The sequence below is a fragment of the Dicentrarchus labrax genome, unplaced genomic scaffold, assembly GCF_905237075.1.
Source record: "Dicentrarchus labrax unplaced genomic scaffold, dlabrax2021, whole genome shotgun sequence".
In the NCBI taxonomy this organism is placed as follows: domain Eukaryota; kingdom Metazoa; phylum Chordata; class Actinopteri; family Moronidae; genus Dicentrarchus; species Dicentrarchus labrax.
The window spans coordinates 18,863,086-18,876,291 of NW_026136718.1; the positions used below are offsets into that span (position 1 = coordinate 18,863,086).

At 40.4% G+C, this 13,206-nt stretch overlaps 1 protein-coding gene across 2 annotated transcripts; it reads right to left on the minus strand.

The window, feature by feature from the left end:
* Positions 1–29: 29 nt before the first annotated feature.
* On the minus strand, positions 30–13,128 carry tnni3k (TNNI3 interacting kinase). Of its 2 annotated transcripts, none has more exons than XM_051378029.1 (25): positions 12,347–13,128; positions 11,847–11,955; positions 11,648–11,733; positions 11,266–11,363; positions 10,868–10,978; positions 10,672–10,770; positions 10,405–10,543; positions 10,027–10,171; positions 9,843–9,947; positions 9,635–9,729; positions 9,388–9,537; positions 9,222–9,305; positions 9,082–9,138; positions 8,447–8,539; positions 8,284–8,341; positions 7,750–7,944; positions 6,697–6,801; positions 6,552–6,604; positions 5,736–5,788; positions 5,079–5,211; positions 4,262–4,371; positions 3,194–3,253; positions 2,708–2,877; positions 988–1,067; positions 30–441 (listed from the first exon to the last, which is right to left on the minus strand). In XM_051378029.1, the coding sequence occupies exons 1-25, from the start codon at positions 12,384–12,386 to the stop codon at positions 362–364; spliced, it is 2,508 nt and encodes an 835-aa protein (XP_051233989.1). In that variant the 5' UTR covers positions 12,387–13,128; the 3' UTR covers positions 30–361. The 2 variants fall into 2 exon arrangements, with proteins under 2 accessions (XP_051233989.1, XP_051233988.1); XM_051378028.1 differs by having other exon boundaries at positions 4,262–4,389.
* Between the last annotated feature and the right edge of the window lie 78 nt (positions 13,129–13,206).

The window sequence follows — 13,206 nt, forward strand, 5'->3', positions numbered from 1 at the left end:
ATGTGTGTACATTCAATCAATGCACCAACTGACTGGCAAAAGCTTGTATTTCAGATTTATGCAAACCATACACAGAAAAACATATGCATACAGTATTTACAAGATCTAAAAGCCCCAGCAAAATATAAAAAATGTTTATATAATATAACAAATACACCTAAAACTACAAGACTAGATATTATATTGGGTGTATACTGTACACAACTCACCCATATACAGTATGTTACAACTAAATACATTTTAGTTAGCAAGTAAGTGAGCAATATCTACTTCTACCATCTATTTAAACAATTTTAATTCAAATGAATTGAGAAAAAGAGGCACAGATGTATGAATCAATATGGTAATAATAAAGAGGGTTTTAGTTACTGTCCTCGAAGCTGCCACTGCTGCTGAAAGACGAGCAGAATCTCATGGTGCTCAATGGATCAGACACATAGCCTGAAAAAGAGACAAATCAATGACAACTGTAACACTCACGGTGGTCAGTTTCAGCTGTGAATAACAATATTTCTACTGCTAATGAAATTCTATATTATTTATACAGTAAATATTCCATGAAAAGACAAAAAACAACAATGTATTGATCCTCCTAACAAAAATGGGCACTATAGTTTATATACATTGTCCTGGAGAACCACCAAACGTGTATTCATCCACTGCTGAAAATAGTCCCTGACAAGTGCACCTTTTACTCCTGTTTAAATAACGTTTGGTTGTTTTTGAAAATGAACCTGTATATTTGTGACTGAATGCCACAGAGTAGGGGAATTATTATTAATAAACGATTCCATCAGGTAAAAAGAAAACTGGACAAAATCGACATTGCATAAGAACAACACGTCAGAGGTCGGTCTGAAGATGATACTGAATCTGTATGCCTACAGTATCTGATCTTGCCAGTAGTGTAAAACTACACCAGCTTTACTTTCAAAAGCAATTACTGTCACTATACAGCACCAATCCCCATGTATTCTGCAAACCAACCATTTCGATCTATAGGAGAAAACTGCATGTTTCTTCTGAGCTCCTCCATTGAAAGGCCTCCCGACGCACGGCGACGCTCACTGAAAAATAAAATGGATAAAATCAACCCTTACTCATTAATCCGCTGCAAAACAACACCGGTCCAGGAATATATACTGCTTCGTTTACATGGAGAAAGATAAGAAGGAGCCAGATAGAAGCAGAGGAAATTCAATATGTATAATATGTCCAATTGAATACCAGGCCTCTCTCACTTCCTTCGTAGGTCTACAAAATACAAAATTGATGAACACAGACGCCTTCATAAAATGAAAGAAAATAATGTTTTAGTAATGATCAATGATATTTATTTAGATTGAATCTGACTGTTTTCTTCATTTGATATTTGGACATCTTGTACCATATGTTTTAAGTCTTTTTTTTTAACATCGAGAAAGGTTGTGTCTAATTTTTGAGTGAGTGCCAGGGAATTACTGAGAAGTCATTGGCACACCACAATAACCCCACCTCCTGTTTCTGGCTTCATGGTGACTGTTACCAGGCTCCAACTCCACACACACTGAGACACACACAGCACAGAGGCTCAAAGCCAGACGTCTAATAGAGGCCTTCCTCCTTGGTCAGAATGCCATGCATGTTTTATTGCATTTGCTTTCCTTTGTTTCCTGTTCAGTATCCGAGCAACTCTGATCCTCACTGTTGCAGTAAGTATCTTAGCTGGTCTACATGTAATGGGCAGTACAATTGTTCAGACGGTGTCACTTCTACAAATTAGGGCAAGCCCAGAAATGATGTTAAAGTGAAAACATTTAATTTAAATTTCTATTGTAAAAAAAAACAACTTCTGATTTCTTGTTTAAATCTTTTTTTGTAACTACTTTGTGAGGCTTATCCACATGGTAACTGTAGAGATAATTAACCATGTAAATCACTTTAAGACATTTGAACATCTGCATTCCTTCTGCATTGACTATAAAACAACATCTGTACATACAGTTTGATCTCAGATTGATTTGGCTTTGGAGAGAAACTTGTTCAACCAATCGAATGTCTGAGAAAAGATCTCTGTAGTTGACTAAAGTCTTATTTGTCTGATATTGCTGTACTAAAAATACTTGACTCATTATGGCTAAAAGCCAGCGATTATGTTGGGTGGGGAATTTGCCAGATCAAATAAGTGATTTAAAGCTAATAACTATGGATCAGTCCATTCAGCTATCAGGATGCCCGTCACAGATAATAATATTGATATGATTTCACATAAATGTTATGTGGGCCACAGTAGGTTTGTTTTATTGTACGTCAAATACTTGAATTGTAGGGAATTCTGCATCGCATGCTGTCCCACCATTTTAAAGAACTATCTGGCAGAGCTTTGGCTACATTAGACATTCTTGTCTTCCAGTTTTGTGTTAAAAAAACATTTTGCATTTTCAAAACTGCCCTGACCCAACTGCCCAATGAGAGAGCACTGTGGTTGTTTAATTGTGTCCCAATGAAGAACCAATGTGTTCTTTTTCTGTTGCTAAGTCATTAAACTAGAAAGACTCAACAGCAGGGTTATCAAAGCATCTTGCAAACAACTTAAGATGATTAAAACTCAAATTCGGCCACAACCAGCTGGGTTTATTGTGCAACTGTGAATGTGGCCAATGTGCAGTAAATGACTGTCACCCTCTCGACCTTCACCTGTCTGTGGAGGTGCTTGAGTTTCTCTTACCTCTGTGTCCAGAAGGCGTAGGCGCGAGTGTTGAGAGCGTACTCAAGCTCAAAGCGGGAGCGCAAGGCGGCCACGTGGCTCCGACCAGGTCCTCCTCGCCCGAGCAGACAGTCAGTGGAGGAAGAGGGTGACAGGGAACCGCTGCTGTTACTGGAAGCTGGAGACATCAGCTACCACAGCAGTAGGAATATAGTTATAATGACAGAATTTAATTTTCACAACATATATGTCTTCAGGGTGTCTGCGGGGTCCTAAATATTCTTAAAAAGCCCAAGTTCCAATTATATGAATTTTTCAGTCTTACGTGTTTTGGGGAAGAAAATGTATTGATCATGCTGTAACAACTACAAAACAAAACTGACATTTTTCCTTCATATCTTTGCCAATCTGGACATAAAATAGGTATTAAATTGCCTTTATAATGGTATTAAAAAGTCAAAATTGAACCTGTTGAAACCTGAAGTGTTAAACATTTAACATATATACCTCAACGTTGCACAAGCATTCCTCCAGGTTGGACACCACCTCAGAGAACTCTGGTCTGTCCTGGAAAATGCAAACTATAATTATTTCTGAACAATCAGAGGCATCAGGTACAGACAAAAACACGGTCCTGTATGTTGTGCTCATTTTAGTCCACCCACACACAAAGCAAAGGTGAACTCCGCTTCAAAAGCAGTCCTTAGATCTCGTGCCTCACTGTAAAAGAACAAACACCGCCACCCCAGAGCTGTTCAATTATACATCACATCCTCAGATAGACGTCTGTTTGAGTACTTCAATACATGAGACCAAGAATATTAAGACAACACAGTAAACAATTTTAGTAAATACTTTTCAGGTGATATGGGTGTCACAGAAGAAAATGTGTTTAAATCTGCGTACACTGCAGCGTTCATTCTCTCAGGCTTTAACGAAGACATTTTACAGTACAAATCCTGTAAACAATGCAGCGTGTCCAACTTTTAAACCCTACAGGAGCTGGTGTACTGTACAGGCGAGGCACCATGGGAGATGCATAAAAGTTTGTGACGGCCTGTTATGGTCACACTCAGGTCCTCAGCTTGCAAAAAGGAAGGAGATGCACCACAGACGGTGTTATAATGTATCCTAATGAGGCCGAGAAAAAAACACGCCTGGCTGATTATTAATATCACAGCACTGAGGGAGGATCATCCAGGCCATGTGTTGCTGTGCAATAATGTATCATCTGGGGATGCACCGCTGCCTTTCATTACTGCTGCACATGTTTGCAGCAGCAGCTGACTCAGCATCAGTTGCTTCTCTCAGTATGTCTAAACAGCTAATGACATGGATTTTTTTTATGGACACAGGATTTTATTTGAGATCGTTTTGCAGTCCGAAATTACAAAGCAATCCCTGTTTGAGTATACGCTGGACAGTACAGCACAAAGTGGATATAAACTACATTGTATAAAGGAAAAGTAAGTAAATAAATGTAGAAGTTGAGAATTAATTGAAGTTATAAGTTGATTATTTTCTATAAAAAGAGCTCAAATTAAACTCAAGAAGAGGTGAAACAGGGTTATTTACCTCTGGGCAGGCGTACCATCCTCTCATCAGAAGTGCAGAGATGGGTTTGGGGATGGAGTAGCCAATAGGAGGACGGATGTGATGGTAAGCCATGTCTGCTGCTGCAGCGGCTGAGGACGGGACGACATCTTAAAATTAAGTTGCAAATTATCTATTATGGTCTGACAGCTTTTTTGTTCTGTGTTTGATTTTTCTTGTATTATTTTGTATTTCTTTTCAAAATATTCTGACATTAAAATTTAAAAGAAGAAAACATTCCTGCTAAATGTCAACACGTTAGCATTGCCATTTTAAGTTAGCATGCTGATGTTAGCATTTAGCTGAAAGCACCACTGTGCCTATACAGCTTGGAGCTGCTAGCATGACTCTGGACTCATTAAAAAATGATCCGGTTCTGCCTTGACAACTAATATACATTTTCAAATGAGGGCCACTCATCCTCAACCGGCTGCATTTACTGCATTCTCAGTGTGGGGTTTCTAACGTGTTGTTGCAGGCCAATGCTGAAGCCAATTTAAAAAAAATAAATAAATCAGAAAATGTTCTCAATAAATGATTTAACAACTTAAATCCAGCTCTATTCAAGCTATGACAGCGTGACAGCGAACCAGCATGCACAATACTGGGACCCTGAAACTGAAGCAGCTAAAAGGAATTCAGCCTTCATTAAGTTCAATTTTACTGTGCTTTTCCTTTTGTGTCAAATTGGCCTCTGTGGAAAAAGGTGCATTGTGTCAGAGGTCTCTTGTGGGCTCCCCTCTAAGTTTGCACACTCAATATCACCATTTGAACCCACGACTGATGTGAATAAGAATACCAGGTTTCAAGTGAGCGAAGGGAATTTCTCCAGTCAGCAGCTCCCAGAGACAGAGGGCGTAGCTGAACATGTCTGCCTTCACTGAGTAGCGCGTACACTGGGTGAACACCTCAGGAGCCATCCAACGCAGGTTCTGCACACACACATATACACACACATACACATACAGTTAAGGCAGTGAGGCTTTCAATTTAAGTGAAACCTGTATTGCCTTGGAAAGATTTTTGATTTTTAGAACGATAATGCTGTGGTGCTTCAATACATCAAGCCATCATACACACACACACACACACACACACACACACAAACAAGGCCCAATTACTGATATAAACACTGTGTCCCAGCAAGGGCAAGTAGTTCCTCACAACAGGCAGCTCCCGAGAGATGTAACACACTTAACACCAAACTGCAGGCCAAGCACTCTGGGTAGTGCTGAGTCAGCACATTGAGACAAAATCTGCATGATGGCAGTTTTTTTTTTTTTTTTTTTAGCTGGTGGGTAATTGATGGCAGAAGCTAGCAGAAGCTCCGGCTTGAACTCCCGCAAAAAAACAGCATACACCTCAATACAACGTGCCGTATTCTGTGTTGTTCCAAAAGTGTGACTGCCTCTTGCGTGTGTCAGCAAATAAATCAAAAAGAGGAGACAGCACTGACCCCCGGCTGCTTGGTCATGTTATCCTCGTCCATGGATTGTAGAAATCTGGATTCTGCAGAGGAAGGAAAGGACATGCAGTGGTCAAACAATGTACATCCACTAGCAGTTAAGTCGTTTAGCTGTATTTTCATTAAGACTCACTCACACTGATCTGAACCAGTGAATAAAATCTTTGATTTACCTTATTACAAGAGATATATAATGGTATTATATATAACTAAAACTTTAAACTATATCACAATATAAAAGTAGTTGATGCTGTTTACACTGAGCTGCATTGTAATGGCACATGACAAAAAAAACTAACAAAAAAAACAATCCAGAGTCTTTAAGGTGGTGAGATGCAGAAGTTGTGTTGCTCAGGACATCCATTTTCAGTGTAAAAAACTCTCTCTGTGTTGCAAAGTGATTCACTATATCTTCAGTTTGTTTCACTACGAAGGAGAATCATGGAGAGCACTGTTTCAGGTCAGGAATGTCCTTAAAGCCATGTAAGCAAATACTTTTTTCATTTAGAAATCCCAAGACAGTTCTGTGTGTATGTCACTGATACACCAATATCTATTCAAAGTTAGCTAACTTTAGCCACCATAAGCTACTGGTCATACCAGACCAAGTGAGGCTGTAGCAGCAAAAGTCATAAGTGGATTTAAGTGAGCAAGGTTGAGTTTTACTGCAATCAACAAATTGTATTTCTTTCAAAAGTTTCTTTCAAAAAGGTACATAGTTTCGTTCATTTCAATTCATTTAATTCAATGTTATTATAAAATGTTTAGTGCAGCTTTAATTGTCTTAAAGCAAACATACCACCATACCTCCAAAATCAGCCACCACTGCGTGTCCGTCCTCATACAGCAGAATATTGTGGCTGGGGGAAACACAGGTATCATAAGTGATCACAACAGTATTTTCAGCCTGCCAATATCATCCAACCACATACTCTGCTACGGTGGCACCCACCTGTTGAGATCCCTGTGGATGATAGGCTGGGTGAGGTTGTGCAGGTACTCCATGCCCTTGGCCACATCGATGGCAATGATGAGCTTGGACTGCAGGTCGATAAGCCTGTCCATTGACACATCATTAAAGCAGCAGCCACTTAGTGCCAGATCAATGGTCCCTGCCAATCACCTACAGCACTTTACACAGATCAATAGGACAGTCTATAAAGACAGCACCTGGCCACACAGTTAGCGGAACACTTCATCTGGATCAATGATGATCCCGGCTGAGGGGGAGAGATGGGTGAGGGGACACTTCCAAGGAGGATAATGAGAACTGAAACAGTCGGTTGGGCTGTGCAAACATGTCTTTGTCAGACACTGAGTAACTCCTTAAGGTAGTTTAAGATCTTTTTCAATCAGGATTTTAGTCACTATCAAAGTGTGCAAGGAATCAAGCATGACATCAAATGAACTGATGTTAACACATCTTACTTACCAGAACAAATGGAAGTGCAACAACATCAAACTGAGTCAATAATGACCACTGACTTGATCGAACACCATTCTGCCACCGTGAGTGTGACAAAGATTTATGACATAGCAGCAACTGTTATTTTCATTATCAATTAATATGGGGATTGTTGTTCGATTCCTTGTTTATATCAGGAAATAGTGAAAACTATCCATCACCTTTTTTTTTCTGATCAAAAGTCCAAAAGCCAAAGATAGTCAATTTAATTCACTTTTTAATCATAAACATAGAAAAGTAGGTCATACTCAAATTTGAGTAGCTGGAAACTGCAAACGTTGACATTTATCTATATATTTTTCCATCCATTGAATAAATTCATTTTCTAATCGTTTCACCACTTGGTTTATATTTTTCAGGTCAGTCTGTTTAAATCTGATGTTGCTGCCTTTTCTGTGTTTACAGTTGTTAGAGGAGATCACATCACATGGAAGTTCTGAAGTTTAGTAGATTATCTGAGTCCGTGGGCCTTAGATGGGGGTCTGTTACAGACAATATGACAAACTGTGAGCTCCAGGGCATAGATGCACCCTTCCTCACCTCTTCTGCTCGTGCAGCAGAGAGAACAGGGAGCCTCCAGAGACGTACTGGGTTACGATGGCGAACTGGCTGGGGTCGTCCAGACACGCCCCCACAAACTGGATGATACAGGGATGATTGAGGCGACAGAGGATGGAGACCTCTCTGCAGAACATGTCCACGTCTGACTTCGAGCAGTACGTGTTGGCTCGATAGCTACAAACGACAGCGGACGTTGAAGGAATCGTCAGTTTTTCCCCATTACCAGAGATGGAATGCAAAATGTCACATTCAGAGGTATGTTATAGGACCAGTGTGTAGGATTTAGTGGCATCTAGCGCTTAATTTGCAGATTGCAACAATTTCAATACAGCTCAGCCTTCCATGCGTGTATGTGGGTATGGTGGCTTTAAAGCTCATGAAAAATGGCCCTCTCTACAGTCAGTTTTTCAGGTGACTATACACTAATGAAAAGATAGCTATGAATATTATATTTCAATCGAGCCAACAGATCCTCCTAAATGTTACACACTGGACCTTTAAATTGACAAGTACCGTTTTATGGCAACTATTTTGTTTCGGCATTTGCCTCTGTAGACCCTTCCAAAGGAGCCTGAGGGGGAAACAGATTTAAAGCTCAATAATATTAACTGATTACCTGAAGCACATTATTTGGAGAGAAAAAAAACCCTAAAACCAAACATGAGAACAGAGTTACCTGATCCAATAATTTCATTAAACTCCAGCTCAGACAGCTGAAGATGGAATTGAGATGGGAGGCTGGCCCTGAGCAGAAGAACTTCAGCTTTCTCTAAAAAGAGAGAAACAATTTCAGAAAACTCTATCTCATTGATGAAGAGCTTTACAGGTGTGTAATGCATCAATACCTCACAAAGAAAGTTGTTCTTTTTAATTTAGTGCCCCCTTACTGAATGCAGTTAAACTGACTCACTTTATTTTTTATATTTTGTATTATTTGAAAAACATGGCTGATGATGGTTATAGTCATATTTAAAGCATAATACAGATTTTTCATCTGAAGGTACTACAGATGTTATTTTTTTCAGGGTAAGTAATTAAAAGTAGAATTAAGGTGCACCACATTTTAATTATAGCAATAGTGAAAGCCCTGTAATTTCCTTTATACTTGTTATAGGCCTCTTTATCAAATAGCTCAACAGATGATTCCTTATCTGAGAGGCTTTAAACGCCGGTTTCATGCTATTCAGATCAACCGTTTCTTAGATCTAAGTATGAATATCACACAGACAGACTGACAGTGTGTGCTGTCATGTCATCTGACACTGATGTGAAGTGTGGGAAAATCTGCTGCGCTCCACTCCACCTCGCTACCTTTAGTCATGCTTTTGATCTTTCCCAGAGGAGAAGGGACAGAAACGTAGGACCCATCTGGAAGAGAGCAGACATGTTCAGACAGATTAAAGGATAAGGGACTTATAGGACAGATAATAGTTTCTCGAGGGGTGACTCACCCCCTCCTGGCTGGGAGTACTCGTTGCAGGGGGACTCATCTGGACGTTTGTAGTGTTTCAGTAGGGTGACGATGGCATCGTGACCTGAGGTGGAAAAACACAAGAGCTAATATTAGCTTTCATTAGATCTTTCCTGACAGCTTAGCTCATCATCATACAAACAGACCTTTTTCATAAGCCCACATCAGACAGGTCTGCTCATCCTTCTCCCCGCTGGACCTGCTGGGGTCACAGGCAACCAGGTTCATGTCTGCGCCACCGTCCAGCAAGAACTGCACCAGGCGGATGTGGCCGTGAAAACAGGCACTGTGCAGAGCTGAATAGAGCAATAAAGGGATATATATATATAAACACACTTATAATTAAAAATACAACTGAACATGTGAGTAAAGGAGTTTTAACACATGAGTCACCTGTGTGTCCGTCTCGGCCCTGATGGTTGATGCTCATAGCATTCTGGCTCAACAAGAACTTCACCATCTCCAGGTCTTTACCATAGGTGCACGCACTGTGACATGCCATATGTACTCATTATCACCTCAGAGCAACATGAATCACAGGTTAAAAGTGATGCTCATAAATCAAACATGTTAAAGCACAATACAGTGTGTGAGACAATACCTGTGAAGTGCTGTCTCGCTGAATATGTTCTCCTTTGACAGACTTTCTGTGCCAGAAAGCTGTATGATCACCTTCGCTGCTTCAAATTTCCCATTATAGCAGGCCCTGAAGAAACACAACATTCAATACAGCACTTCATGACATCTAGCAAAAATGCATAGAAGCCTACTGACACTCTACTTACAGGTGTAAAGGTGTGTCCCCATAGATGTTGACAGAATGAGGCTGTACGTCAAAGTTGCCCTGCAGGAGATAGCGCACAATGTCATGGTGACCAAAGCGGGCACAGAAGTGGAGAGGAACGTGATCTTCATTGTCCTGGGCATTCACTGAGAGAGAAGAAAAGTTAGAAAAAGAATTCCCACCATCATTTTCAGCTATAGAACTGAAGTATCTTCCCTGTGGCTTTTTAAGAAGGAAATCAGTAGGTTTGGCAGTGTTGAAGCAGTGCGTAGTAAGTAAAGTATATAATAACCTGTGCTATTATGTTTAATCCACAGACGATTGACTCAAGTGAATTTTAACTATATGTCGGGGTGTACTCAGGAGTCTCAGGTCTCACCGTTAGTTTTGCTCCCTTCCCCCATCAGCAGTTTGATGATGCAGAGGAAACCTTTGGCTGCAGCCAGATGCAGCGGCCGGTCACCTACCTCACCACTCGCATTCACATCTGCCCCAAACTTGAGCAGCAGCTTTGCCACCTGAAAAGGTAGAGAGAGAGAGAGAGAAGTAGAAACATATAGATTCAGATGAGAAAAGTGTCACTTTTCTTATCAGATTGTTCCCCCATAAGTTATGAATGCAGAAGTGATGAAGATGAGCAACTTACCTGCTCATGACCATTATAAGAAGCAATGTGCAGTGGAGTGAAAAACACAGCATCCTGAACATTCACAAAAGCTCCGTGCTGCAGGAGTATATCTGCTGCCTGGTGGGGAAATATAGCAGATTATAAACGTGCAAAAGCAATGAAAAGTCCACAGGTATTTATCATTTAAAAGACCCAAAGAAATCCCAGCTCTCACCTCATGGTGCCCAGCCAACGTGGCCACGTGCAGGGCAGTGAGGGCCCCGTAGCCCACCTGCTGCACGTCTGACCCTCCGTGGAGAAGTGCAGTCAATAGCTCTGCATTATCCTGTGGTACAGACACAAACAAGGAACACATCCAAAGACAGTGAGGTGAAAGCATAACTACTGTATTACTACCAAACACTCACTTTATATAGCCATGATTGTTCAGCTTTTTCCACATCCCACTTCAGAGATAGTCATGCTGGCTTAGTGTGTACTTGCACTCCACCATGTGGCAAAACATAAGACAGCTCTTCACCGCATGACAACACAAGCAAGACAAAGACATAGATTACACTTGGAAATATATTTAGAATATATCTGTATTTAATGCTCTTTAATTCTCTTCACCTTGTAAGCAGCAAGGTGGAGTGCAGTGAATCCATTCCTGGACAGTCTGGAAGGACGCAGGCCCTTGAGCATCAAGGTGCGGATATGGGCCTTGTTACCTGGTCAGAATATTACATACTGATATTATTAGCTGGTAAAATATTTCACTAAACTAAACATAATGTTTATTGTTAATAACATAACAAGATGGAATAATATACTAAATCTAAGAAACAGGAAAACTGTTAACTCTTTATGTACAATTTATTTCTGTTTACTTTTGTGTCTAACTTTGAGGTTTAAGGTCATCTTCAGACAATAATGTCAGTCAGTCCATAGTAATCCCTCCTTCCACTGTCACAGTTTGTTGAGGTTATTAATAGACCCTAGCAGTCATGCATACCTCCACATACGCAGCAGAGATGCAACAGCGACAGCCCCTTCTCTGTTCGGTAGCTCACGTTCACCTTCTGAAAAGCCTCATCAGAGCTGAGTCACAGAAAATCAACATCACCAGCTTGTAAAAATTAAAACCCCTTGTGTTAAATTACACATGGTATATACTGTGAGTCACACACCTTAAATTCCAATTTAAAACTCACCTGAAAGCCAGTTTGAGATCCACGAGCTCGCTGTCTTTGAGCTGAAGGTCGTCTTCCAACTTCTCAATGATCACGGCGTACGATTCCCCGACTTTCTTCTTCCACTCATCTTCACAACAACATGTCACATCAAAGTCAAATTTTATTTATGTCACAATTTTGGGTTTACAATCTGTACAACAGTCAACACCCTCTTTCCTTTGTGCCTCGTAATTGGCCATAATGTGAACTTATTGTTGCCCATGTGCAGAAAAAAGGCACCTTTTAATTAAATTGCGATAAAATTGAACAACTGTATATTGCACTGTGTTCGGGCACTACTATATATAACTGTCAGTCACTTACTTGTTCAACTTGTGTACATCTTGTGATAGAAAATGATGGCAGCTAACAGTAAAACCCTCCCCTCCAGGCCTTCCTTTTTCCATTGACACCTCATTCTCACCCTGTCGATACATCAGACATTAAAATATCCTCCCACAAACACACCAAGCCATTACCTGTACACGTCTGAGATGGTCTTGATTTGTAATTTCCCATTGATAAGGTCCTGCTCTGGTAATATGTTCTGTGCAGTTTGGTTTACTTGAGTAAAGCAGTAATACAATCTCTCACTCTGCCACAATTGCACAGGTCCAGATAAAGGGGGATCATGGGCTGCGGGCTAAAAATAAACACCTTTGAGTGGAATGCCTAACAACTACGACAACTGATCTCCCTCCAAATACAAGCGGGCGTGTATCAGTGTGACCCAAGTGTGTGTGTGTGTGTGTGTGTGCGTGCGTGCGTGCGTGCGTGCGTGTGAGAAAACAAAGCAGGTGATCAATGCCCTGCCACTACAATCAGTCTGTGATGTATGAGAGGCTGATTGATGGACTGAAATTGAAGTACATGTATCTTTTTTTTTTTTGCCTAATAAACAACGAGCTCAGTGGTTCCCAACTGATTTATGTCACACACAGCAGACATGTTGACTTGTCATACCAGGAAAAGCAAAGTTGGAAACCAGAGGATCTGTAGCATTATTTAAACCGCCCATCTATGTTTAAATTAATTTTATTATTACAATCAGATAAGCCTAAAGTTATTTGTAAACTAGGCTTTTTGCTCTATATTGTGTTTATGCTCCATACCATGTCATCATGGTCCTGAGTTGCAAACAAATTAAATTAAATGAAAAGAACTTTAAGATTAACTGTGCCCTTTGCCTCACATTGTTGTTATAAGACAATGGACATGTCCATGTAGAGACAGATGCTCCAAATACTGACGTACCTCTTGTCGTGAGCAAAATAATTACTGAAAGCAAAGCACCAGTTAAATGCTGTGAGTGAGATCAGATGAGGTAAAAAGCAAAATG

Excerpts from the sequence above, each read along its gene's own strand:
- tnni3k (XM_051378028.1), bottom strand. The coding sequence starts at position 12,386 with ATGGGAAATTACAAATCAAGACCATCTCAGACGTGTACAG. Across the intron at positions 10,771-10,867 it reads CGTTGGCTGGGCACCATGAG|GCAGCAGATATACTCCTGCA; the intron begins GTGAGAGCTGGG and ends TTTCCCCACCAG. Across the intron at positions 5,212-5,735 it reads ACATGACCAAGCAGCCGGGG|AACCTGCGTTGGATGGCTCC; the intron begins GTCAGTGCTGTC and ends GTGTGTGTGCAG.